The sequence below is a fragment of the Elgaria multicarinata genome, chromosome 2 (genome assembly GCF_023053635.1).
Source record: "Elgaria multicarinata webbii isolate HBS135686 ecotype San Diego chromosome 2, rElgMul1.1.pri, whole genome shotgun sequence".
NCBI classification, from domain to species: Eukaryota; Metazoa; Chordata; class Lepidosauria; order Squamata; family Anguidae; genus Elgaria; species Elgaria multicarinata.
Window position 1 is genome coordinate 71,506,412 of NC_086172.1, and position 26,999 is coordinate 71,533,410.

Sequence of the window (26,999 nt, forward strand, 5' to 3'; positions counted from 1 at the left end):
CCCTCCTGGAGTCACAATATTCATTCATTTATTTAATGTCTCAGCTTTCCACTAAACGTAGTGCTCAACTTGTCAGTCTTAGGAAGCATGTATACTGACCCCTTTGCTAAAATGTCCAAGGCCACTTACCTAGCTTCTAACTAATCTCTACAAGCTACATGGAAGCTAATATTTACCCTATTCCCAGCTCTGCAATTTGGTCAGAGGCCGAAACAGGATAGGTTGTGCAGTTCAACTGATCTCAATTCTCTTTGTGTAAAACCTTCTTTCCCCTCTGGATATAAGAGCATAGCCCTAATTGGTGGTTCAGTTTGTTTACTGACCCAGAGATCCTCATTAAATACGCTCAGAGTCAGGAACACTGTTCAGATGACACACTAAGCCACAGTGGTTAAGCACTTTGAGCTAAACATTATGGCTTAGCATGTCATGACTTAGCATGTTGTGTGAACCATTCCTAACCATGGTGGCTACATAACCATAGTTTAAACACGCTCACTAACCATTTGCTTCAAAAGGGTTAGCAGCCTCAGCATGGTTTAGTGTGTTGTCTGAACAGGGCCATTGTTAAAAAAAAAAAAAAAAAGCAATATTTACCATGGTTAAAGCTGTGGTTTAAGGTGTCTTCTGAACAGGGCCTTACTCTTATTTATTTTTATTAATTAATGAACAGATTGCTCTGTTTAGAGCAAAATTGCTAATCAATTAAAATAACTATTTGTTTGTTATATTGTTTTTGTTCCTTGCCCTTTAAGGCAAAAGAATTCAATTGTGATGTCTGCTATAGTTTTCTCTTATCAGCCCCCCCTCCCCCTCCCCCTCTCTGGTTAGAAAATAATTCTTTTCTCAGATGATCATTTTAGAGCTGCAGTGTATCCTAGCCCATCTGTCCACTTCAAGGATTCATTTCACAGCTGTTGCAACTCTCCTCCATGCTGGGTCATCTCTGTCCATGCAGAAAACAGGTCTTTGATTCCCTGTAATTGAACCCCCATCTTGGGTGAGGTGTGTTAGCTATATATACTGCATTCAGCTATTGGTGAGCAATCAAGCGAAAGAAGAAGAAAGACTAGAGTACAAGTCTGCAGTATATAGTGAGTTCATGTGAAGCAAAAAGACAACAATGGATCCTGAGAAGGGGGGGGAGAGAAAAGGGGAATCCCTCCACCCATTTTCTTCATACTTGGGGGTGGGGGGGGTGGGGTCTCTCCTTTTGGAATGTAAACTTCCTGTAGTTGTTCATTAGCATCTGATAAGAGGAAGTTAGTCTCTTCTGGCTAAATCTTAAAATTCAGTATCGCATGCTAATCCCTGACCTATGCTCTCGTACTTCAGAAATAAATCAAGGATTTTCTCTTCTACAGTGGTTTTCTCATCTCAGAAAATTATTTGATAAGCATTATTACTATTCTCTTATACAGAATTCCCATAATCAGAGATCACTATTCAACTGTTAGACTCTGTAAAGAGGTGGTCTAACAACATCAGAATATCCAAATGTGTGATGTGTGACACCACACACACACCACACTCCCCAATGAGAATATATATAGATATAACTAGATAGACAGATATTCTCATCTATGTATATAATTCAATAAACAAAAAAACTACAGTTTACAAAACAACGTTAAGGATGTAGTTTTCAACCAAGCACCAAAAAGCAGGGAAATTGGGAATTAAGGCACACAAGCCTTAACACCACATCCTCCCTAAGGAGGCAGAAAGTACCAGTGAAATTCTCATTCTCCCAAAGCAGATAAACCATGAAGACAGGATGGAGAATAGGATATGCACAGGTGACTGTGGGGTTGTAGAAAACTGATGAGGAACAACTTAGAGCCACCTACTTCTTGTTTTGTTTAGAGCAGCCCTTCCCTAGACTGTGGCGACAGCGGATCCAGGTAAGCCCCCCCCCCCCACTTACCTGTTCCGTGGTGGCCGGTGTGGGCTTAAATCGAGCCCCCTGGTCAACCAGGAAGCAAGGCCGCAAGAAACTTGCAAGGTGCAGCCTTGCTTCCTGGTTGACCAGGGGGCTCGATTTAAGCCCATGCCGGCCTCCACGGAACAGGTAAGAACCTGCTCCCCCCCTGGCCTGTCCCCCTACCTGGCTCTGCCACCGCCGCACAGATGGCAGTGGCAGATCCAGGCAAGCCCAGCCCACCCCACTTACCTACTCCGTGGCGGCCATCACGGGCTTAAATCGAGCCCCCTGGTCAACCAGAAAGCAAGGCTGCAAATGCGGCCCTGCTTCTGGTTTGACCAGGGGGCTCAATTTAAGCCTGCGACGGCCGCCACAGTACAGGTAAGAAACCCCCCCGGACCTGTCCCCCTACCTGGCTCTGCCGCCGCCACCGCACATATGGCAGCGGCGGCAGCAGCGGATCTAGGAAAGCCCTCCCACCCCACTTACCTGCTCCGTGGTGGCCGGCGCGGACATAAATCAAGCCCCCTGGTCAACCAGGAAGCAAGGCTGCACTTGTGGCCTTGCTTCCGGTTGGACCCGGGGGCTTGATTCAAGCCTGGGCCCAGCGACAACAGAGAAGGTAAGAACCCCCCTCCCGCCTGGCCCCCTACCTGGACCCGCCGCCGCCGCTGCACAAACTGCGGTGGTGGTGGCGGCTCTAGGCAACCCACCCACCCCATGCCCACCCACCCACCCCACTTCACTTACCTTCTCCGTCGCCGCCGGAGCAGGTAATAAGAAACCCCCCTCCCGTCTGGCCCCCTACCTGGCCCCGCCACTGCACAAACTGCAGCAGTGTCTCCAGGCAAGCCCCCCACCCCCACTTACCTGATGTCTCATGGCTGGGCACGGGCCGCACTCTCCCTTCTTCTCCCCCCCTCCCTCCAGGGAATCTGATCTGAGGCGCATGCGTTGCCTTATCAGATTCCCTATAGGGAAACATAGGATTTTTAAAAAAATAATTAAAAATTGATGGAATGGACTTTTTGAAAAAAGAAAGGCCATTCCATCAATGGGGAGGATAGGGGAACACAATCCTACTAATGGATTGCATGGTAAGGCTCCCAATTTTGAGCTTTTACTATGCAAAAAAATGGTTGCCACCCCGGAAGCATTTCTGTGTCAGTTTGAAACAGAGAGGTTTCCCCCCTTTTGTCATTTAAAGTGAACATCCTGCCCTCAATATTTCACCAATCTTCTTGAAACGCGCAGGGTATATAAAACCAGCATTTCTCTCTGGCAGGACTCCATTTCAGAAAGATTGGTGAAATATTTTCCATTTTAGGATGCTAGAATGACCACCCCCAATAACGCCTTTTAACATGGTGGAATGCTTTTTTTACTGATCATCCTTAACACAGGGAAATACTGCTGTGTTTCCCTGTAAACAGATGAACTACAAAAATGACAGAATAAATGTGGGGCAGCTGGTAAGTAGGAGGAAGATAGTGGGTGGCAAAAGAGCATTAAGCAGATTGGTAATAAGGCATGGCATGAACCAAGGTAGTGTTCCCTTAAGAGAAGGATTTTGAAATAATGAACTAAGCCCTATTACAAAGTAGTATTCTCATAAGGCTTTTCCCATCAGCAGACACGTATCTTACATAAGGGCAAGCTACATAGGTTATCTCATAATAGATTCATGATATTCCTCAAGATGTATTTTTAGATGAGTGAATTCTTGACACACCTACATGACTGGTGATGCATAAAGCCAAATGTATCCCACCAGCCACTCCTACCTTTGCTGACTAGCAAGGAAACGAAACCAGGAGTTTTATCAAGCCTTGGTGGGCCACTGCTTATGGCTAGTTTGGCTTCATTTAGCTTGGCAGTTCACAAGCTTTGAAATTCTGGTCTAAAGCTTTTTTCTTTGAGTTAAATTAATGGCGCCTGCCATTGTCCTGCATATGGAGAAGAAGGTCTGCTTATGTAAGAGAAGGTCTGCCACTGGAAGCCTCCTCATTTGGGGGCTGGAAAGCTCCACTACTCTTCTGGTACTGTACCAAAAGTCCTTCTGTTTCCCCAATACACCATGGATCTCGTACAGTTATTTTTAGGGATATACTAATCTCTAAATTTTGGGTTATTTCCATTTCTAATTTTCCAAGGCTTAAGTGCCATTTGTTCTAAACTTTGAGAATGGTTAAAAACACTTAGGATAGAAATGTGTGTGCATCGTGTAAATACATAATTATATGTATTTCTTATGCAACTTTAGCTAATATAATGCATTTTTGAGCATTATTTTCACTAGTATACACATTTTTTGTGAACATTTTCCTAATATATCAAAAGATCAACCATGGACAACAAAACATTAAAAAAACAAAGAAAAGTCCCCCCCCCACACACACACCTTCTGTCCTGGTCAGTGTGACTTAAGAAACATGTGTAACTCACTCCCTGAGGAATTTCACTACTCTTCTCTTATTACTTCCCATCAAATTCTTCAGGTGTTTCACTGAAATAGGAACCTTATGGCTTGACTTGAAATTTCACATTAAGCAAAATACTGAGGCAAATATAACAGGCTCATTCTGAATGGGCCTTTTGAATTACCACAGCATAGTAATAGAAAATGACATCAGGACCTCGATATGAGAGAAAGTACCCCTAGTACGAAATAGTAGCTATTTATTTATTTTTATTTATTTATTGCATTTCTATACTGCCCAATAGCCAAAGTTCTCTGGGCGGTTTACAAAATTAAGACAATTCAAGTATAAAACAGTATAAAAACATAATATAAAATACAATATAAAAGCTCAACCAGATAAAAAGAGCAGCAATGCAAAAATACAAATTTAAAATACAAATTTAAAACACCAAGTTAAAATTAATTTATAGCCTGTTAAAATACTGAGAAAATAAAAAGGGCTTCAGCTGGGGGTCTAAAAGAATATAATGTAGGTGCCAAGCGAACCTCCTTAGGGAGCTCATTCCACAGCCGGGGTGCCACAGCAGAGAAGCTATTTCATCAAGCTATTCCAGCTTGATGAAAATACTGACCCAGTAAGTGGTTACTATGAAAAAGTCAACTTCCAAGTTGGACATAATTAGAAGTGGAATCAAAAATAAATGCTAAATAGTCATCTTGTTTGCCTCCTGAGGAATCTGTATAACGAACAAGTAGCAACGGTAAGAACAGACCACGGAACAACGGACTGGTTTAAGATTGGGAAAGGAGTACGGCAGGGTTGTATACTCTCACCTTACCTATTCAACTTGTATGCAGAACACATCATGCGACGTGTTGGGCTTGACGAATCCAAGGCTGGAGTTAAAATTGCAAGAAGAAACATTAACAATCTCAGATATGCAGATGACACCACTTTGATGGCTGAAAGCGAGGAGGAGCTGAGGAGCCTTATGACGAAGGTGAAAGAAGAAAGTGCAAAAGCTGGGTTGCAGTTAAACCTCAAAAAAACCAAGATTATGGCAACCAGCTTGATTGATAACTGGCTAATAGAGGGAGAAAACGTGGAGGCAGTGACAGACTTTGTATTTCTGGGCACAAAGATTACTGCAGATGCTGACAGCAGCCAGGAAATCAGAAGACGTTTACTTCTTGGGAGGAGAGCAATGACAAATCTTGATAAAATAGTTAAGAGCAGAGACACCACACTGACAACAAAGGTCCGCATAGTTAAAGCAATGGTATTCCCAGTAGTAACCTATGGCTGCGAGAGCTGGACCATAAGGAAGGCTGAGCGAAGGAAGATAGATGCTTTTGAACTGAGGTGTTGGAGGAAAATTCTTAGAGTGCCATGGACTGCAAGAAGATCAAACCAGTCCATACTCCAGGAAATAAAGCCAGATTGCTCACTTGAGGGAATGGTATTAAAGGCAAAACTGAAGTATTTTGGCCACATAATGAGAAGACAGGATACCCTGGAGAAGAGGCTGATGCTAGGGAAAGTGGAAGGCAAAAGGAAGAGGGGCCGACCAAGGGCAAGATGGATGGATGATATTCTGGAGGTGACAGACTTGACCTTGGGGGAGCTGGGGGTGGCAACAGCCAACAGAAAGCTCTGGCGTGGGCTGGTCCATGAAGTCACGAAGAGTCGGAAGCGACTGAACGAATAAACAACAATTTTATCTACAGTGTGACTGCACGTGGAATACAGTGTACAGTTCTGGTCAACAAACCTCCCAAAAGATATTGTAGAGCTGGAAAAGGTGCAGAAATGGACAAGCAAAATTATCAAGTAGCTGAAGCAATGCCCCTGTGAGGAAAGTTTGCAACATCTGAGACTGTTTAGCTTAGAGAGAGAAACAAAGTAAAGGAAAGCATGATAGAGGTGAACAGAATTATGCATGGTATGGAGAAAGTGGATGTGGAGACATTTTTCTCGCTCTCGTGTAATATTAGGATCCAAGGTCATCCCCTAAAGATGATTGGTGGGAGATTCAGGACAGATAAAAAGGAGTACTTCTTCATACAGCAAATAGTTAAACTATGGAATTTGCCACTGCAAAATCTAGTGATAGCCATCAATTTGGATGGCTTTAAAAGGAGATTAGACAAATTCACGGATAATTAAACTATCAATGATTACTAGTCATGATAGCTATATATTACCTCCAGAATAAGAGGTAGTATGCCAGTTGTTGGGGAATGACAGCAGGAGAGGGCTATTGCACTCCTGTCCTGATTCTGGGCTTCCCAGTGGCATTTGTGAACCACCCAGAGAGCTCCGGCTATTGGGCGGTATAGAAATGTAATAAATAAAATAAATAAATAAATTTGGTTGGCCACCATGGGAACAGAATGCTGGACTAGATAGGGCTGATGATTTGATCCAGCATGGCTCTTCTCATGTTCTTAAGTTCACAACTTAACACAGAGAACTAGTGCAGAAACCTTCTTTACAAGCTGAACACTATGCTGAGCTATCCATCATCCACAATCTAGGGGATAACACTTCTCAAATGCAATGTAAAATTGTATGTAGTTTAGAGTCTATCTAAGAAATCATCATCATCATCACTTTATGTTACATGTGACATTTATATTCTGCCTTTCCTTCAAGGAGCCCAAGGTAGAGTACATAACCCTTGTCTCTATTTTATCCTCACAACAACCCTGTGAGGTAGATGAGGCTGAGTGACAGACCCAAAGTCACATAGGTCCTTTCTACACCTAAGAATTATCCCAGGGAAATGGAGGGATCATCCCTGCCTGCTCCTAGGATCCCCTTTGTGTCATTTGGATGCACAGGGATGACCCCAGGAAAAAAGGCAGGTATAGAATGGCCATAGTGATCTTCATGGATGAGGGGGGAATAGAACCCAGGTCTCCTAAATCCTAGTCCAACACATTAACTACTACACAAAAATATTAATATAGAAGATAGGACGGAACACAGATCTCCCAAAGGGATATTTCAGCTTCCTTTCAATTTCTAGCAAGAATTCAGGTCAGTTCTACAGCATTTTATCAAGCATGTTCTACTTAATTCAAAACACAACATCCTTTAAAACCTGTCAAAACACAACATCCTTTAAAACCAAATAGCCAAGCATGTCAGGCATCTAAGGAACCCAAAGCTTGATAATTAGTATCTGTTTTTCCATGTGTGATTTCTCGTTAGCTAATTCTATAATTGTGCTCTTGACGGATAACCAGAGTGCTTCTCATATTTACTACCATTTGCCCCCAATATCATCATATGACAGAAGGGGGCAATCTGGGGCCTACAACTCCCATCAGTGCAGTGCGACAAGTTTTTCACCTCTGCCATATGGCATGTTCTCCAAAAAATTGATAGTGCATATTCTTCTACAATATCCATAGAAGTAGGTTTAAGCTAAAATACTTTCCCACCACCATGATACTGCCCCATTCATGAGTAATGAAAGTGGGGTGTATTTCAGCTATTTGGAGGGATGGGTTGACTTCAAGGGTGGAGAGAGAGGTACAACTGGCTTCCTTTCTGGTTCCTCACTGTTGCTGGTTGCCATCTTTAGCTCTTAATAATGTCTCCAGAATGATGCTTTGTCACAATATACCGTTGTTCTGAGATTCATTCTGGGTTAAAAATGGCAGCTCGGATTGATGTTGCATCATGATGTAGCATCATTCTGGGTTTATTTTAGAAAATTAAAGATTTTGGCCAGCAGGAAGAAGAAACCAAGAGAGCAGCAGTGAAATTTCCAATCCCTGCCCTCAAGAATTTCACCCCATTCCCAAAATGCAAAAGAGGGGGGAGAGTTTCACCCCTCATTGGAGTCCTGTACATACTTGAGCCAAATGTTCAAATGTTCAGCTCTGCCATAGTGTGAGCTTTTGTAAATGCACACTCCTAGAACCTCCAGTGTTCAGCTCTCAATGTCAAAATGCCCGTGGCTTGGACCAAAACCATGATAAAACTACCAGGTAATAAGGCCTCCTGAAAAAAGGCCCCCTGTTGGTGCCAACATTGGAATGGAACATGGTGGTTTGCTGCAAGGAAAACTTCTTTCCAACTTTCCTGTCCACCACTTTCTCAAGTGGCAAGAAGTGTAAGGTGTCAGTTGTCTTGTACAGAAAGAATACTGGACTTGTGATAGGTTTAGTAATATCTACTGGTTTATAAAATATATGAGCTGTGTGGAGAGCAGATTTGGGGTGCAAATCTTTTATCATTTTTATTATTGAAGCCTTAGCTCTTAAACAAAAAGAAAGAATAATTAAACATGCAATCCTATGCATGTTTAGGCAGCAGGTGTGTTTTTTGTGCTCTAAAGATGCATAGGATTGCACCTTAATTCTCTTTTTTCACCTGCATCTAATCTAGTCTTCTACAGGCTAACTTGTTACCCACTTTTTATTTTACTAGAATTCCCATGGAATTCTGATATGTGTCTTAAATTTATAAAAGAAGAGTTCACATGCAACAGCAAAGGCATATCTAGACCATGTAAGTATCCTGAGTATGCACTGTATCTTAAAAACATCAGCAATTTCCCACTTCATCCAGCATCCTTTGCAAAAATCTCAACACTCATCTGGCACTATGTGGCCTAACAGAAATTAGTCAAAGATCCATGTTTTTGCCCAACCTGATTTCGTCTAGGTTGAAATGAAGTAGCATCTAATTCTATGCTAAATGAAGTGACATCATATTCTGTGCTTAGAAATATTCTGTGGTTATGTGCTAAATTTAACTAAATGTTATTTTCATCTGAGGAGACTGAGCTAAAAGCATTAAAATGAGACCTTTTTTCTTTCCCCTTTCCCTTCTTTCGTCTTTCCTTTTCTGATTAATTATGTTTGTTTAAAATGCACGTGACAATTTTCCAGAGCTTTCTCCTTGTTGTTACATAAATCCATTAACCAGCTTTGTCCTCAACTAATCTCCTTCTTTGTTACTTAAAAAAAAATCAGAAATGATGTCTATTATTTCTTACCTAAGGAGATTAGTGTATTACAAATGCAAAATATCAATTGCTAAATGGAACATTAAACACTGAGCTCTTTGACAGAATTAGTGAGTCTGCTTTTTAGGCACAATTTTCAGGCTAACCTACTGATTTTAAAAACAGAGAGGCCGTATGCAGTGCAAAACTGTGCATGTCTACTGAGATGTAAATCCCACAAATTCACTGGGACCTACCCACAGATCAGTGCAGAAAGCAGGGATTGGGGAAATTTTATCCTATGAAGGGATGTTGACCTATGGGGAAAGCCAATCAGTGGTAGGGAAAGTGTTGGAAGTCAATCCAATTATGTTTCTGGGAATTTCCTCCTTTCTCCTGCTCCAAGTCCATTCCACGCCTGGTCCATGCAGTTTAAAAAAACAAACAAAAACAAACTGCATACATATTTTTGTGTGCATTTTTCAAATGGACACATTGATATTGGTGCATGCCCCATTGACCAAACATGTTAATGCACATTTTAGAAAAGTACACAGTGAGTTTTTCAAATGTGAGCATGTTATCAAACATGTTGTTTTCCTTCATGGAATGCACCTCAAGCCTGGGCATGTATGGGTTTATGACTGCAAATTGTGTCCATTTTCACATTCATTTCCAAGAAGAGCAGAACGTGTAAATCCATTAAAAACAAACAAAACCCCTCTATCCTCCACCCCCACCCCCACCCTATCCTTGTGCTACTACATTTCAGCGTCCCAACTTTGATCTTAGTGGGTATTGTGAAGTTCCTTATTTTATGTTCTTCATTCTCTTACAGCCTTTTTCAAAGTTCTCTATAGCCTCATGAATTAATATTACATAGCCTTTCACCAACTCTTTTCCATCTCAGTAGATGTATCTCTGTACAGTTTCACCAGTAACAATAGGGATGAATGAAAATGGCCTCCCAAAATTCTCTACCAAGTAAATGTAAAATGAAACATTTCATTTGTTTTATCACAAAACACATACACAGTATTTTGCAAGTTTTATTCAAACTATATGCACCCTCTGTATTTCCACTGTACCTCCTCATCACAGATCATTTTTCAGCTTTGTAACTCTATCACTTTTCTCACTTAAGTAAAGCATTTTGATCACTCCATGGAAGCTATTCTAAAATCCATCGAAGTAAACAATACATAGGATTTCATGGAAAGGAACTATGCAAATTATTGTTGTTTTCATCATCACCTCCCAGCGAGCTCTTGGTTGTCCCACCACACACAGCCTTCTGTTTGGGAATTTAATATATGAATTATTTTTGCTCCCTGCTGCATTTCTCTTAGATACAAGTACATCATCTGGCAAACAATCAGTGTGTGTGTGTGTGTGTGTGTGTGTGTGTGTGTGTATGTGTATATATATATATATATATATATATATATATATATATGGTGTTAGAATGACATTGAGCTTCAGGACAATTTTTTTTAAAAAATTGACCTACTCATTAATGGCACTATTCAATTTGTTATTTCCATGTGAAACATGGACCCGTTTTTGTGTTCTGTTTAGTTCTCATTGGGGGCCGGGGTGGAAGGGAAAACCCTGTGTTTGCATGTGGCATGTGTGTGTCAACTGTGTGTGTTGTGTGTGTGAGAGAGAAGACGGAAGGTGTGTCTGTGTGTGATTTTGTCTGTGTTGGGGTGGGCCAGGAGGATGTGTGGACATGTGTCTATTTGTGCCTGTGTGAAGGGAAAGACTTGGGACAAAGGCAGCACAGGTTGTGACAGCAGACAAGGGCTGGACTCAGATCAGAAAAAAATATATAGGAGGCAGATAGAATAACAACATAAGAAGAATCATGCTGGATCAGACTGAGGTCCATCTTGTCCAGTATTCTTTTCACACAGCTGTCAACAGAAAACCCACAAATAGGACATGAGTGGAACAGCGTTCTTCCACTCATGTTACCCAGAGAATGCTATACATACACATACAGCCTCTGATCCGGGAGGTAGCATAGAGTCATCAGGACTAGTAGCCATTGATGTTGTCCATGAATTTGTCCACTCCCCTTTTAAAGCCAATCAAATTGGTTGTGATCACTAGTGGTAGTGCATTCTATAGTTTAACTGTGGGGTAGTAGGTGTTATAGAGTTCTTCAGTGCCCGCTAGCCTTCCATTCGTAACCTTCTTTGTCTATACACTTTGAACTTATTGCTTGTTAGGCATGTGCTTCAGATCAGCCTGCTCCAGATGGCTTTCAGTTTTTGACATGTTCTAGATGAGGTTGTACTCCCCGTTAAAACTCTGATTCACAGGTTGGGGGGCAGGGGCGTCTAGATTCGGTTTTGCTGCTGGATGTGCAAGTGGTACCTACAGCAGGAACTACCTTTCAACAACTTCAGTTGTTTCGCCACCTGCACCTCCTTCTTGAAAGAAGTTAACTGGCCACAGTTATCCAACTTCAAAGCTAGAGGACTGAAATGTGGGAGGCTGCATCGGAAAGAAGTTAAGGGATGGCAAATCTCTCAAGCTCAATTTCACTCAGGTTTTAAGCTACATTCATTCCATTGTGGGAAGGTGTAGTGTGTAAATAAAGAGGCGACACAAGTATGTTGGGTTTAAGGGCCAACATTTATTTGAATGGATCTGCAAAGGGAAACCTAAGCGAGCATCCAATTGACACAGCATTAAGCCGTTGGTAATCAGGGTGAGACACTCTGAGCCAGGTGGGTGGCATCTTTGTCGTCGTCACCCCCTGGCTCCTCCTTTTGGGGTGGTGGGCCTTCCGTTGTCACCCTCCTCATGCCGCCAGACTCTGAGTGGGTGAGAAAGGTTGGCCTCAAAGGTAACCCTAATTTCAGTAGCTGGACTCAGGGCTTGGAGCAGCTGAGCCTCAGGCATTATCCCTTACCATTTGGTGACATGAAATCCTCACCGACCTTATCTAACCTCAGATGCCCACCTACCTGCCAATAAATGTGACCAAATTATTTGAATTAACCTATTTAATACTTCACAACTGTCTTACAGTATGAAGTAGCTGAAAAAACTCATAACCAATTCAGATTATGAGCAAAAAATTCCTACTTGGCCCCTTGAACGGGCAACCAGCAAGCCCGTACTGCCTACTGGGAGGAAGGGAGGGAGCTGCTTTCGAACAAGAGGAGGAGGGAAGGAGCATGAGCCTTTAATTAGCCTCATAGTCTCCTCCCCTCCTCGGTGGTGTGATTTGCCAGCCAGTTGCTGACAGCTACGCTACTTTATTCCACCTGCCCCGCAATTGGTCTCCCTGCGCCCCGGCTATGCCAGGTGCGGCAGAATTACATTTCTGTTAATGCATTACATAAATATTTTTTTAAAAATAGCCTGCACAAAACCTCATATGATTTTTTTTGTACACATTTTTTTTCAAATGTACACATTTTTGCAAGTTATTTTTCCATTGAATACAGCAATTTTGTGTATATTTTACCAAAATATGTGCATTTTTAACAGATTGTTTCAAATGTGCACTTTTTTGCACACACTTTTTCAAACATATACCTTTCCCCCCTTTTTTTGCAAACTGCAACACAAACATCAAAAAAAGTATGGATTTTGACATCGAACTGCATTCCAGATTTTGGTGAAATGTGAATTCCTCTAGAAGTGTTTGGAAACTTCAACTGGTTCAGGATGCAGTGGCCAGTTTATGGGGACCTGCCATGTTTATCATCCCTTGCCAGTTTTTCAAGATCTACACTGGCGGCCTATTTGTTTCTGAGTACAATTCAAACTCCTGGGTTGGCCTATAAAATCCTACGTGATTTAAGGCTGGGATACCTGAAGGGGTCCTTCTTTCATACCAATCTACTTGCATGTCCTAAGCATGGGAAATAAAATGGTTCCCAGAGTCTGGTGGGTGGAGCAGCCTGATGTCTACTCCATTCACCCATGTTTTTTTAATTTGTGTGATTCACTCCTGCTATAATGTTTTTACTGATTTTGGCTACTTATTTTTTTGGTTGTAGTGTTTATTTGTAGTGTTTATTTATTGCACAAGGTAGTGTGGACTTTAATTTATTTAAGGCAACTTAATCACTATTTTAGAACAAAGTTGGGGATACAAATATCCTAAATAAATAACTCTACAAATATTTAGTTGGTGAATTGCAGAGTTATTTATTCTTCCACTGTATTGAAGGTTGAAACTGGATCATATTTAAATCTTATTTCCTTTTCAGATTTCCTCAATGACATTCCAAAAATATTACAATTCTTGTTCCTTCTGTTTTTCACTCTGAATTTGCTTAGATAACAATGTTCTCATTAAAATTAAAATAAAACCCACAGTGTGTAAAGGCTTGAAATGCCAGGAATAATTAGACTGTATTGCACTTGGTTGCAATACATCTGATACATTTATACATTGCAGATTTTCAATTAATCCAGATGGCGAGCTTAAGTGTTACAGACTCAACTGCTCTTTAGAACTGGGTAACAGGCAATGCAACAATTCTTCTAATACTGCCATGACATATGTAAAAAACATTATATTTCAGTACCATTCAGAAACCAAATGTCTGGACTGGTTGCAGATACCCAATCGTAAGGACTATTGTGGCAGATTCAAGTTAAGAGTTGGAAGTAAATCTTTTAGATTTATTCTGCATTTAGGTTTTCCTCTAACAACTCTTTGGAATAGCAGTACCCCATACTCATTAGAAATAGGAGTGCTGAATATGGGGGAAAGTTGCAATCATGCAGTAGTACATTAATTTCATGCCACCCATACCTTCCCTGTTTCTCTTATGCCCCTTGTCTTATCAATGAATATAGCAAGAAACAATTTCTGATGTTAGTCTTCACAGATGGGTCCTTCTGCATAGTTCAGCTTGGCATTAAGAGAAAGACACTTTTTTAAAAAAGATAGGTGCCAGGCGAGCATGGTTTCATCTACACCAAGCAAGATATTCCACTATGAAAGCGATATGAAAGTGGTATGTGAAAGGCAGGAGCCACAGTACTGCTTTACAGCAGTATTGAAGTGCACTGTAGGATCTACACTACTGCTTTATAGTGGTACTGAAGTGCACTGACAATGGTTGGGGCCAAGGACACATCTACACCAAGCAGGATATAACACTATGAAAATGGTATGAAAGCAGTATATGGGATTTGTCATGGGCTGCAACAGTTGTCAGTGCACTTCAATACTGCTGTAAAGCCGTAGTGTGGCTCCTGCCTTTTATATACCACTTTCACAGTGGAATATCCTGCTTGGTGTAGATGAGCCCCATATCTCCCTGGGGAAAGCATTCCACATTTGGTGTGCCATCATCTTCTTGACCAGGTACAAGATTTCTAATGTATAGACTGGTAGTGCAAAGAGCCCATGAAATAGCTCCCTTTTTAGTTTGCATTTAAATAACAGAGAGAAAAAATATTCCTCTTTTGTACTATCATCCAGACTGGCTTATGTTTTATTGTAGATGCAAGGCAGCCACATTCGTCAATCACCAGGACTGGCCTTACCATTAGGTGGAGTGAGGCAACTGCCTCAAGCAGCAAATGCTGAGGAGGCAGCCTCCTGGCTGTTTCTCTGGAGCACCCAACTCATTCCCCTCTGTTGGATGATGGAAAAGAGAGAGAGAGAGTAACAACACTTGGAAGAGTAGATTCAAGGTGATCACTCATTTATGGCTAGGAAAATAATTCCTTGTGAAACCTGGAAGGAACAAGCCTGGGGAGGAATATTAGCTACTTACCAGGCCTGTAGCCAGACTAAAAGTTCTGAGGAGGCTGGCAAAAAGTAGGGGTCAATTCATCTGATTTGCATGCCTTTTAAAGACAAATTGTAAGCTGCACTTTAAAAAAAAATGGTTGCAAAAGTATTTAGGGGGAGCACAGAAAATTTGGGGTGGGGGCAGCCCTCCCAAGCCCACCCCTGGCTACAGGCCTGCTACTATCCATTGTAGAGACAGTTAGTGCTACAGACGAAGAATCTGTGGGTCACAACCATGCCTTTTGACTGCCTTTGCAGGAGATGCCAAGCTCCGTTTCAGTAACAGCCACACCTCCGTCACCTTGGGCAGCCTCCTAGATGACCGGCACTGGCATTCAGTTCTCATTGAGCGATCCAACAAGCAAGTGAACTTCACAGTGGACAAGCACATGCAGCATTTCCGGACTAAGGGAGACTCAGATGACTTGAACATTGATTACGAGGTGTGTGCGTGTGGCCTTTTGTGTCATGAATGCTATCATAGGAACTTGGGAGAAATATTGCACAGAATCAGCCATTAAGGTCCACACCGGCTTTATGAGCAATAGCAGTAATATCATTTTATCAAATATCCCTCCTGCCAGGATCCATTAATGAAATAATTATTTACACTGTCACATGGGTACTATTCAAAGCCCTTTCACCCATGTTCAGAAGCCACTATGTGGGTGACAGCAAATGAAAACTTTTTGGCACACATGCATGCACAATACTCTAGAGAAGTTACAAAGTATTAATGAATTTAACCACTATGTTACAGTATAAGTATACAATAAGTTTAGTATAAGTAGTATAAGTACTACAGTATATTCTAAGTAAAATAAGTAGTACAAGTAGAAAGACTGGTGTCTTACCTAGTCTAGTATCTTTAATACACTACTTAGAGCTGCAGAATCACCCTTCCTGAGTTGCATTGGGTTGCTCATGTCTGTCAAGCCTCTATGTCTGATGAAGTTCAACTGCATGTACAACTTAATACCATAGAGTGCTGGCTTTTCTCTTTTGCTACCCCTTCCCTGGCAGCTTCATAATTCTGCTGCCACTCCTGTTGTGTCGTTGTCACTGCATAGGTTTTGCCAGCGTTTGTCAGTGCAGTGTTAAGCAAGCGCAGTCAGCTCTGTATCCCAAGTTTGGATACTGACCCACATGCTGATGTCAGTCATTGTTGAAATCCTTTCTCTGTTCGCTCTTAATTTAGGAACAGATGGCTCAGCAAGGGCAAATTACAGGGGCTTGGCTCAACATGGTATTATGATTATTATTTTCCAGCTCTTCCCTATACATTGTAGCCAAATGTGAAGAAAGCACCTTCTTCACACCTTCCCCATGCAACAAAAAGGGGAGAGATCTGTTTATAACTTTTGGCAGTAATAAAGAACAGCCATGAACCAAACCAGATGCAGTGTTTAGAAGGGTAACAATGCCCTCATTTAAACATTTGTTAGGCCGTATCTACACTACTGCTTTAAAGTGCTTTATAACAGTTTTGACAACTGTATATGGAGTGTGTCCTGGGGCCCAACAGTTATCAAAACTGTTATAAAGCGCTTTAAAGCAGTAGTGTAGATCCGGCCTTAGAAGTGTAACAATGCCCTCATTTAAACATGGCTTGAAGTCAACATTAGAGTTGCTACTACTGTGTGTGATTAGCTTTCCTTGTTACACAACCTTTCAGAAAGCTAGAATAATGGGTTCTCCTATTCCCCCTTTTCTATATTATTATTATTATTATTATTATTATTATTATTATTATTTGCATTTGTATACTGCCCCATAGCCAAAGTCTCAACTGTGTTCTCATTTTCGTGAGTTTAAGTGAAATGGGCTCTTTTCAATTATTTTGTTATTGGCTTGGGCTTTCTTCTCCATACTAGCAAAGCAGCGAAACATTGGCATATGTTATGTTCATCTTAGAAGTTGTGTTCAGGTGAGGGATTGATTTGAGCATAGTTTCAATTGAGTTTGTTGCCGCTAATAAAATAACTATTCAGGATTTATCTATAATATCTTATTGTACACCAGCATAGCAAAGCATCAGTATTAAAAAAATAATCATGTTTTCTGCCATGAAGGTAGAACTTTCCCCCTCCTAAAATGAAACATACAAAGAAGCTATTAAAGAGGTCACACAAACATGGGGGAGAAGGGATAGCAAAGATGTGTCCATGGGCGTGCTCTGAAAGCACATGATGATACAGCCACCTTGCTCAGCTCAGCGCAAAAATTTACTCAAAATGCGTATGTTTAGAAACGTATATTCTGAGAAAGAATACTTTTAGAAATCCATATGCTGATTATTATTTTTTAATGAAGATTAATGCAGAAAAAGGATTTGGGGGGAGATTTATTGGTGAACATATGTGAAAATGATGTGGACCAGAAATAGACTGATTTCCCTATTCCTAATTTACCTCGTATAATCCCTCCCATGAACTTCTATGATTTAAGATCCAAGATGAATATAAATCAGTTTCATCCTATGATTGCTTTAAGCCAATTTATGCCTAATGATCCTCTCCACCAGTCCAGACACTACCCAGATTTGTTCTTCCGTTTTAATGTCTCCATTGCTTCACCTGAGCACTACTGTAGTCTAATGAAAGTTTATCTTAGTACACTTAAGGGATTTAAGACCTAGCTAAGGAAAATAAAACAATTAGTTGGGTAATTAAAAATATTACTGATCACTGGGAAACTGTTTCTCCAATAATGCTGCAGTATAATTGATATTGATTGCCCTGATTTTTTGAAATCCAGATTTAAATCCCAGAGCTGGAGACTTTAAAGAACAAAATAAGAAAGAGCAGAGGCAGAAAAGTGTCTGAAGCAAAAAAAAAAAAAAAGTATTAATAATGAGCTCCAGAAAAAAGAATTGGACTTTAAATACAATTTCTCCTGCCAATAATGTGAATCTTAAAACTATGCATGAATATACATACTGTCACAGTTCAGAGGTACTTGAAACAAAAAAAGTTTTAGTGGCTTTCCCTCCCAACAATGGTGGCCTTCTCAGATCAATTTTAGTCAGGTTTCAGGTTTTGGCACAAAACCTGTTGTAGTTGCCTTGATGAATGACCTATCCTTGGAGAAAGACCAGGGGATGGGGTAAGACTATTAATTTGCCTGGACCCCTCAATGGCCAACAACCATAGTATCTCACAGGTGATTAGTCAAACCTTTTCTGGCTGATATCATGATGCTGCTCTATCTGATTTTTTTTCCATTGGTTTTTTTTATTATTGTTTTATTTATTTATGTCGTTTGTTTATTTATTTATTTTTATTGTACTCATAATTCTTTATAGAGTAGTTTAATACAAAATTTAATAGTTTAGCATGTAAACCACATAGAGATGTTATCAAGCAATATAGAAGCACCATACATGTTCTTGATAGGCTATGGAGTTGATAGGTATCTCTTTTGATAGGTTGGTCTCACCTGGATGACTAATTCCAGAAGGTGGTGTTGGGGGACTGATTCTTGGCTGCTAGAGTCCCACAGGGCTCAGTCTTGTCCCCCGTGTTTTTTAATGTGTAGATGTCATGAAACCATTCAGCGAGGCCATCTGGAGGGTGAAGTGACATCCCTCTATGGTTGACGCCCAACACTATTTCTCCATTTTCATCAAATGCTGGTGAGGCAGTAGGAGAGCTGAACCAATGTTTGAGCACTACTGGCCTATATGAAGGCCAATAAACTAAAACTCAGTCCAGGCATGCTGGAGTGCTGATAGTGGGTGGTTTGTCTGTCGAGGTTGGGAGTGTTTACCATGTGCTGGGTGAGGGTTGCACACCCTCTAAAGGAATTGGTGAGCAGTTTGGGACTGCTGCTTACCCATCTTTGTCACTGGTGGTGAAAGTTGCCTCTGTAGCACGGACCAGCTTTAATCTATTTAGTTTAGTGTGCCAAGTGTGACCATGTGTGGTCAGAAATGGCCGTGCTCAGTTGTCCATTCTCTGGTAACCTCCAGGTTATACTACTAAAATGCATTAGATGTGGAGGTACTTTGAAGATGGTTCAGATACCTCTAAGATGGTACCTGATATGTACCCTGAATGCTTCCAGGTACCCTAGTTCATTCTAATGAGATTGCCAAACTTCTTTATTATTTGATTTGGAATATGAATCAGCCCTGCTTTGGTCTGGCCCAATTTTCCCTCCCTCATTTTTCTCTGGCTCATATTGTGATGATCTTCTCTCCATATACTCATGTTGCTACCATTATGTGGCTCCTGCTGCTGTGAGAAAGACAGAGGTCTCTCCCCCTCCCTGCTGCAGTGGGAGAGATGGAAGTCTCTTCCATTTCTCCTTCCCAACAGTTGCTTCAGTGAGAGAGAAAGTAGTCTCTCCCTCCTCCTTTAGCCTGAAACTGGAATGAATGCTATTACAACAGCAGCAACAGGCAAACTGAGACATGTAGTTTTCCCCCAAGTGCCTGATGCTAGTACAAAAATGCAGCCAGTACAGCTGCCAGATAAGGAGGCTTTGGGGCTCACAAAGGATTGGAGGCAGCAATTACAAGCAAATTTAGAACTCTGAGAAAAAAAATGTAAAACACTCCCCCCACAACTCCCCCCCCTCCAAGCATCGTCCAATGTTGTTCTTTTTAATTCCTGGCCTGTTTCCTAATCGAGCAAGAGGACGTCTTTCAAGCCATCACTAGCAGGCATAGTGATGATCAGCCAAATGTCTTCCTGAAACTGAATTAGTTTGCAGTCAAGGTGAACAATAAACAAATGAAGTGTGGCTGGCAGTGCAATGTCTTTCTCTCTTGGATTTATTCCTCCAGTCTGAAGATAATAACAATTCATCTTTGACAATGGACGGCCATCAGAATTGGGCACCCAATTCTATTTGTTTGGGTGTCTGTCTCTTCCTGTGTACTTACAAGCAGGAGCTCTGTTTTCCACCCACTATCTTGTGGCCATTAGAAATTGAAGTTTTAAATTGTTAGATATTTAAGTGCATTCACTAGCACAAGATGTAGCGATGACCACCAATTTGGATGGCTTTAAGGGGGTGGTAGATAAATTCCTGGAGGAGAAGGCTATCAATGGCTACTAGTCCTCATGGTTATGTGCTACCTCCAGTAGCAGAGGCAGAAAGCCTATGTAGACCAGTTGCTAGGGAACATGGGCAGGATGGTGTTGGTGCACCTGTGTTCTGCTTGTGGGTTTCTGGTTGACAGCTGGTTGTCCACTGTGTGAACAGAAGGCTGGACTAGATGAACCCTTGGTCTGATGCAGCATGGCTCTTCTTACGCTCTTACATTAAAACAAATGTTGAATTTGTTTTTGCCCTAAAGCTCAGCTTTGGAGGAATCCCTGTCCCCGGAAAACCAGGAACATTTCTGAAGAAAAATTTTCACGGCTGTATTGAGAACCTTTATTACAACGGAGTCAATATCATTGACCTGGCAAAAAGACGGAAGCCACAGATCTACACTGTGGTAAGGACTCGATGCATATTTTCTTTGCTGACTTCTTCTTTTCTTGAATTGTTGCTTTTGTTGACAGGTACTGCTTACCTATCAAGCAAATGCTCTTATGTTAGACAACTCATGCATAAAATTTGCTTCTTCAAAGGATGCTCTTGAAGGCTGGGGCAAAGCTAAGAGTTATTGAAAGACATGGGTGTACATTTCAAAGCTTCAGAGATCCTGCTTTAAGTTTGACATTTTAGGGAAGCTGATGTAAAAGGAAAAATATAGACAAGGTCCATCACTACTGCTAACAGTGTGCATATAAAAAGACCAGCTTGAAAATTAGTATGAAAAGTCTTGTTCCATGGATTGGACCTGCCTTTTCTGCCCCAGGTTCTCCATCGCACGACATACAGTTAGTGTGTACAATTGCAATTTAAATTTGCTAGAATTCTCCCTGACACTTCCTTTCATAGTTAATTTTCCAGCAAGACTAAGCCAGGTGCTATGGGTGTTGCTGCCTTGGAATGCCTTTGGGCCTGGATAAAACTGCTGCCATTTGCAATGCTCAGGTAAATTTGCTAATATTAATCTGGATATATGAGATCATTTATGTTAAACCCATAGCATATGAGCAGCAGTCAGGAACATGGGTGGGAGGGTGCTGTCACACCATGTCCTGCCTTGTTGGTCCCTGGCTGATGGCTGGTTGGCCACTGTGTGAACAGAGTGCTGGACTAGATGGACCCTCGGTCTGATCCAGCAGAGCACTGCTTATGTTCTTAAATTGTGGGTACCTATTTATTTATTATTGTTATTGCTATCATTTTAACCAAGCTCTTCCGCCAAAAAGGACTCCCAGAGCAGCTCAACTTTACAACATAAATGGAAAAAGGGTTGGATGGGAGAAGGCAAAAAACAAACCCAAGCACTAGTGCTTAGTACAATGTCCATATGTGTGATCTTTCTGGCAGAGAAGGGTATAGCAATCTCCTTGCCACTGTTCCTTCTCTGGCTAAGTTGGTCTTGCCTTGCCTTGATGTTCCCTTGCCTTGGAGTTGTGGGTGCTGCCTCCCAATAGCCCTTGGTCCTCTGGCTGATTGATGAATCCGGGGCCTGTTGCCCTTCAGCTCTACAGTCCCAGGACAATGGTCAGTTGGAGCTGAATGTTATTTCTGGCAGGGAAGGAGGAAGGGAGGGAAGGAAGCTCCGTACACTTACTTCTTTTCTGGCCAATGGAAGTGGCCAGGCTGGTATCCCCCTTTCCATGATGTTCATCCTGAGATGCAGGAAATGCATCTCCCCAGTGGCTCTCAGACTGCTGGCCAGTGGATGAGGCAATTGTTCTTGCTCTGCTCTCAAGATGAGTGTTGGGGAAAGTCAATGTCCAATGGAGATGCACCAGAATTCAGAAGAGACCAGTTATAAAAGAAGAGAGAAGAGAGAGAGTTATAAAATGTGATCTGAGTTTTAGTCCCATCCTTAGGCCATTGTCCTTTGGCCTCAGCAGTAGGTTGAGGTTGCAGGTCTCATAAAAGGCCATTATTCCAGACTGGATATTCTTCTACTGTTCCCCTTTGTGCTCTATAATGGTTTGAAATCCTTGAGTCAGTCAAACACTGCACAGTTTCTCAGTGTGAGCATGCATCTCCTGTGGCTCCATATCTAGTTGTCCCAACAAGTGTGAAATTCATGAAACTATAAGCCCTGGAAATCCATTTACACACTGCTTTCCTGATACATCAGGAAACAGTGGATGGAAATATAGCAGACATTTGATAGTATTGTACCCTGGTCAACATACATTTGTTAGAGTGCCGTAATTAATGTGATACTTTTCAAGGGAGGAATGGTGACAAGACACTGAAAAATACCAAGGATACTCTTGTTTTTGCTGCAACAGGCTTACACATTGATTGACCTGGAACTTGTCTGGTTAGCTATTCCTTTGTATACTAATGCCAAGATCTTGGAGTTTTGCATTGCTGGTCCAGCACAACAGAGAACACAACCAGACCTTTGGATGTGTCACAGAGAAAGCAAGTGCCACTTCTTCTGCATGATTCCTTAAGATGAACACAAGAAAATAGTTTTTGAGGTTGCATAATCTGCACTGTTACCAGCTGTGTGGGCCAGCAGCAGGACCCAGCATATCTCATCACCTGTCTGAGCTTCAGGGTCTGGAACTGCTGAAACAACACTGCTGATCCCATAAATTATTACCACCTGGAGTAGCCCTAGGGAAGCTCTATGTGGAAGCACAGCTTATTGTATCATGCTGCTTCCAAGGTTGGCTTGATGAGTCCAGATACAGTGCTTGCAAAGTCACCATTTTAAATTTGAAAGAGCTATGGGCAATTTGCAAGTTGGACCCTCCCAGCATGAAGATTCAAGGAAATGCAAACCCAAAGAGCTTCTTATTACCCTATGACTGAACTTGCAGAGACTGCATTATGTAATCATTAATATAACCATGTAGGCCTGGAAGGATTCCGACTCCATCATACGTTGTATGAAAAATAGGTTTATGCTTCCAAATTGATGCTAAATAAATTTAGCCCTATTCAAATGTTCTATTTCAGTGAAAAATCCATTTGTGAGGGGAGAGACTAGCTCTGTCCCCTTTGTCACAAACACCATTGCCCTCCATGCCTTGGAGAGATAACACCTTTATTATTAATATTTATTTATATAGCACCATCAATTTTCATGGTGCTGTACAGAACAAAATAAAACAAAATACAAAACGCCTTGCCATATGGCTTACACCTGAGGCAGGGAGCCTTTTCAACTTGCATAGCTTCCCCTCATGATGTAGACACATAATTTGCTAGGCTTCTAGATCATGCAGGATCCACTGCATATTTTTGCATCCAACTCATGGAGAGTGCTGGGGAGGCAGAGGTAGCATCCTCCTCATGTGTTTATTACTCTTGATTCGACATGTATGGACCCACGCAGATTAGTACAAGAAGAAAAGATCCAGACTGACTGGTTCAGGAAGGCACCCTCAGTACTCTCTCAGATGTGAAATCTAGCAGCATAGGAGTTGAATGGTTATGTTTATGTTGCTGGGGTTTGTATCTGAAATTATCCTCATCACCTGCATTCACAAATTCCAACTTCCTTCATATAAAATAGCTATCCACCACACTTCATTAAATAGCAGAATGGTCGAGAAATAGGCTTCACCAGGGCCATGTCTATATGAGGTCGCGTTGGGGCCTCGTGATCCAACATCCCACACTTGCACTCCTCCCATGTAATCCCCATGGAAAAGAGTGCCAATGCAGGGTTTGAAACCTCACGAGGCTGCCACCACTCCTCGCACCCCGTTCCTGCCCCATTGTTTCCCTCCTCCTCCCCGCTGCTGAAGAGAAAGCAGTCATGGAGGCAGGAGTCTGCTCCTCACTCTATTTTATTTAATATTTGTTAATCTTTTTGTTGTAATGCACAGCCCTGCTGACCTGCCGAGACAGCCCGGTGGCCATTCTGTTTGCTGGGCTGTCCCCTACCCCCTGTCCCAGCGTGTCCACACCTGACTTGTTTTTTTTTATTTTTAAAAAACTTTTTATTTAATTGCGATGCTCCACTGGCCCATGGAGGCAGTCCAGGTGCCATCACCTCACTGGCCCTCCCCCTCCCCCTGTCCAGGCTAACAACAACAACAACAACAACAACAATAATAATAATAATTTATTTCTTACCCGCCTCTCTGATTGGATCAAGGCAGGGAACAACAACAAGTGACCATTCAGGGTTCATCATTGGCCAAGCCATGCTGCTGCTATAACACCAGAGCAAGGCAACAGATGGCATCTGCAAGTTGCTCAAAGGAAAAAGTTGGGGTAAGTCCCCAACTCTTTAAAAGCAGAGCTTCGGGGGAATGCCCTGGGATGGCTCCACAATGGCTGCTGCATCATGTAAATTAGGGGTGTGCACGGACCCCCCGCTCTGCCCCACGGGCTGATCCCAAAATTTCGGATCAGCCCGCTTCGCTCCGCTTCGCTCCGCCCATACTCCGCTCCTCTTCGCCGCGGAGCTCCGGCTCCAAATCAGAGCTCCACAGTGGAGGGGAGTGGTGCCAGGTAAGGCCGGGAGAGGAGCGTGGGGGGGGGTTACCGGGCCCTGCTGCCGTCGCCGCCCATGCGGCGACAGCGGCAGAGCCATGTAAGGGACCAAGGGGGAGGGGGGCCTTACCTGCCTCCTTCTGCAGTCCCTCGGCTTCTTCAATTGAGCCCACGGTTCAACCAGGAAGTCTGGGCCACAAGTGCGGCCCGGACTTCCTGGTTGAACCACGGGCTCAATTGAAGAAGCCAAGGGACCGTGGATGGAGGCAGGTAAGGGAGAGGAGGGGGGGTTTACCGGGCCCTGCCACTTTCGCCGCATGGGCGACAGCGACAGCGGCAGGGCCCGGTAAACCCCACTTACCTTTCTGGTGGAGCTCCAGATCGAGGCGAAGGATCCGCCTTCACCTCGATCCTCTTCGCCACGCTCCACCGGCCCCCCAGTCCTCTTCGCCTCCACCTTAAGGGCAGGCGAAGCACCACGCTCCACTCCTGCTTCTCCGGTTCGAGGAGAAGCGGAGCACATCCCTAATGTAAATGACCAGCCACCACTGTGGATCTACCCCAGGGCTTTCCCCTCATCAAGACAAGCCCCAAGTCACACAGCTCAGAGTTCTACATTGTGTGGTGAGCCTTCACTGCAGATGTTCGCCACCAATTCTTACAGGGTGATAGGGATGTTGGCTTTCCTAGCATGATCATCTTCATTTTTCTCCATTGCATGTTGATTAATCACAGAAGCACAATGCCTGAGCAGGGGTATAATCTCCAGGTTATCTCAAGGAATGCCTCTTGCCTTCTTCCCCAAGCATTTGAGATGATGGGCTGGTTTAGACAACACACTAAACCATGCTGCTTAACCACAAAATGGTTAAGGGAATGCATTAACCTTAATGCATCCTCCCTTAACGATTTTGTGGTTAAGCAGCATGGTTTAGCATGTTGTCTGAAGCAGGCCGATGAGATGAGATCTTGCTCTAGTTTCTATTTCATGGAGAGACTAGAATAACATCCACCAGGAGTGGAAATCTTCTGAAAGAGAGATTCACAGCTTCTTCCCTGCTATCCTTTTGAAGGTGGTGGGAAACCTTTCCTTTTCAGAAAGCCTTTGAGGGCTGATCACTGCCATACTCTGCTTTGGGTGCTGGCCTTGGGTAAGGCTTTTATTTCTTTATTTCTTTATTTTAGTTTCATAGAATCATAGAGTTGGAAAGAGCCATTTGGGACATGTAGTCTAACCCCCTGCTAAGTGTAGTAATCCAGATGCCTTAAAGTGAATGGAATACCAACAAGAGCACCCTGGCTTTCTCTCTCTCTCTGTTTGAGCCTGAGTCGTTTGCACAAAGATAGAAAATTAGAATAACATTAACCTGAACTTCCATTGCCTGAACTTTCAGTTTTAACAACTCCTCTTCCTCTTCCTCCTCCTCCTCCTCCTCCTCTTCTTAGAGGCGGAAATGAGAGCAGCCCATAGAAATCCATAAAGAAGTCCATAAAGAAGTATCTGTCTATAACCCTTGCAATATTTGTGCAGCACCATTACCGCCCTACGTTCAGGTGTTCTGCAGTATGCTCCACTATCACCATCATATCCTTAAGACTTATCAACTTTTTTTTAATAAAAATAAAAACCCTTGGCATTCAGCTGAGTTGAAATAATATTTATCTGTATATTGGGCTTGAATTTCTAAATGCCATAGAATGCCTCAGATGGCGGTGTGATCTGATAGTAAAATGAAAGGACTTTTTGTTTTCCTTCGTGTGTATTTTCCTTTCATGTGGATTTGAGACATCTTCAACGTCAGATGGCTCTGCAGAATGTGGGAGTGACAATTCAGAATAACAGGGGTTATTGAAGCAACAAAAGGGCTGTCTTGGGATATATGTCAAAATGGTCGTATCAAGAAAATAAAGAAAACATCCCAGTGAAAGGTGAATGGAAGCTAATTCATTCTCTTTTTCTGAATACATTACATCTGCAAAGTGCTTTGAACTACTTTAAATCTTGCTTAGATGTTAATCTCATTGTTTAAGGAACTATTGAGTAGCTTTGATCTTAATAACATTATTACTATCAAAGCAAATCAGTAGTACAAAAAGGAGTTCTTTACCTTCCCCTTTATTTTATAGGCCAGAAAGATATATATTTTTCTTTAACAAGAATTCTGAAAAAAATATTTTCTGGAGTCGTTAGAGAGCACACAAACCTAAGATGTAACCAGCTTTGTCTTGAGGTAATAGTGATATACTTTGCTGACCAGATGCTGAGAGAGAGTTTCATCAGTGGCCATCAGCCAGGATAGGTAAGAAATGCATCAAACCCAAAAGTGTCCCAGTATCATACATTCAGAAAATGGTACAAAAAGTTCCAAGATGGTAGAATTGGCTCTACCACTCTTAAGCATCCTGGCTTTAAATGTTCAC

General features: G+C 42.2%; 1 protein-coding gene across 1 annotated transcript in view; it reads left to right on the forward strand.

Annotated features, from left to right (window-relative positions):
* Window positions 1-26,999, forward strand: part of CNTNAP5 (contactin associated protein family member 5) — a 417,358-nt gene that overhangs the window by 182,240 nt on the left and 208,119 nt on the right. The window contains exons 6-7 of the mRNA XM_063116699.1: window positions 15,345-15,529; window positions 20,392-20,535. Coding sequence (XP_062972769.1) covers window positions 15,345-15,529; window positions 20,392-20,535 — 329 coding nt within the window. The remainder of the gene's footprint in view (window positions 1-15,344; window positions 15,530-20,391; window positions 20,536-26,999) is intronic.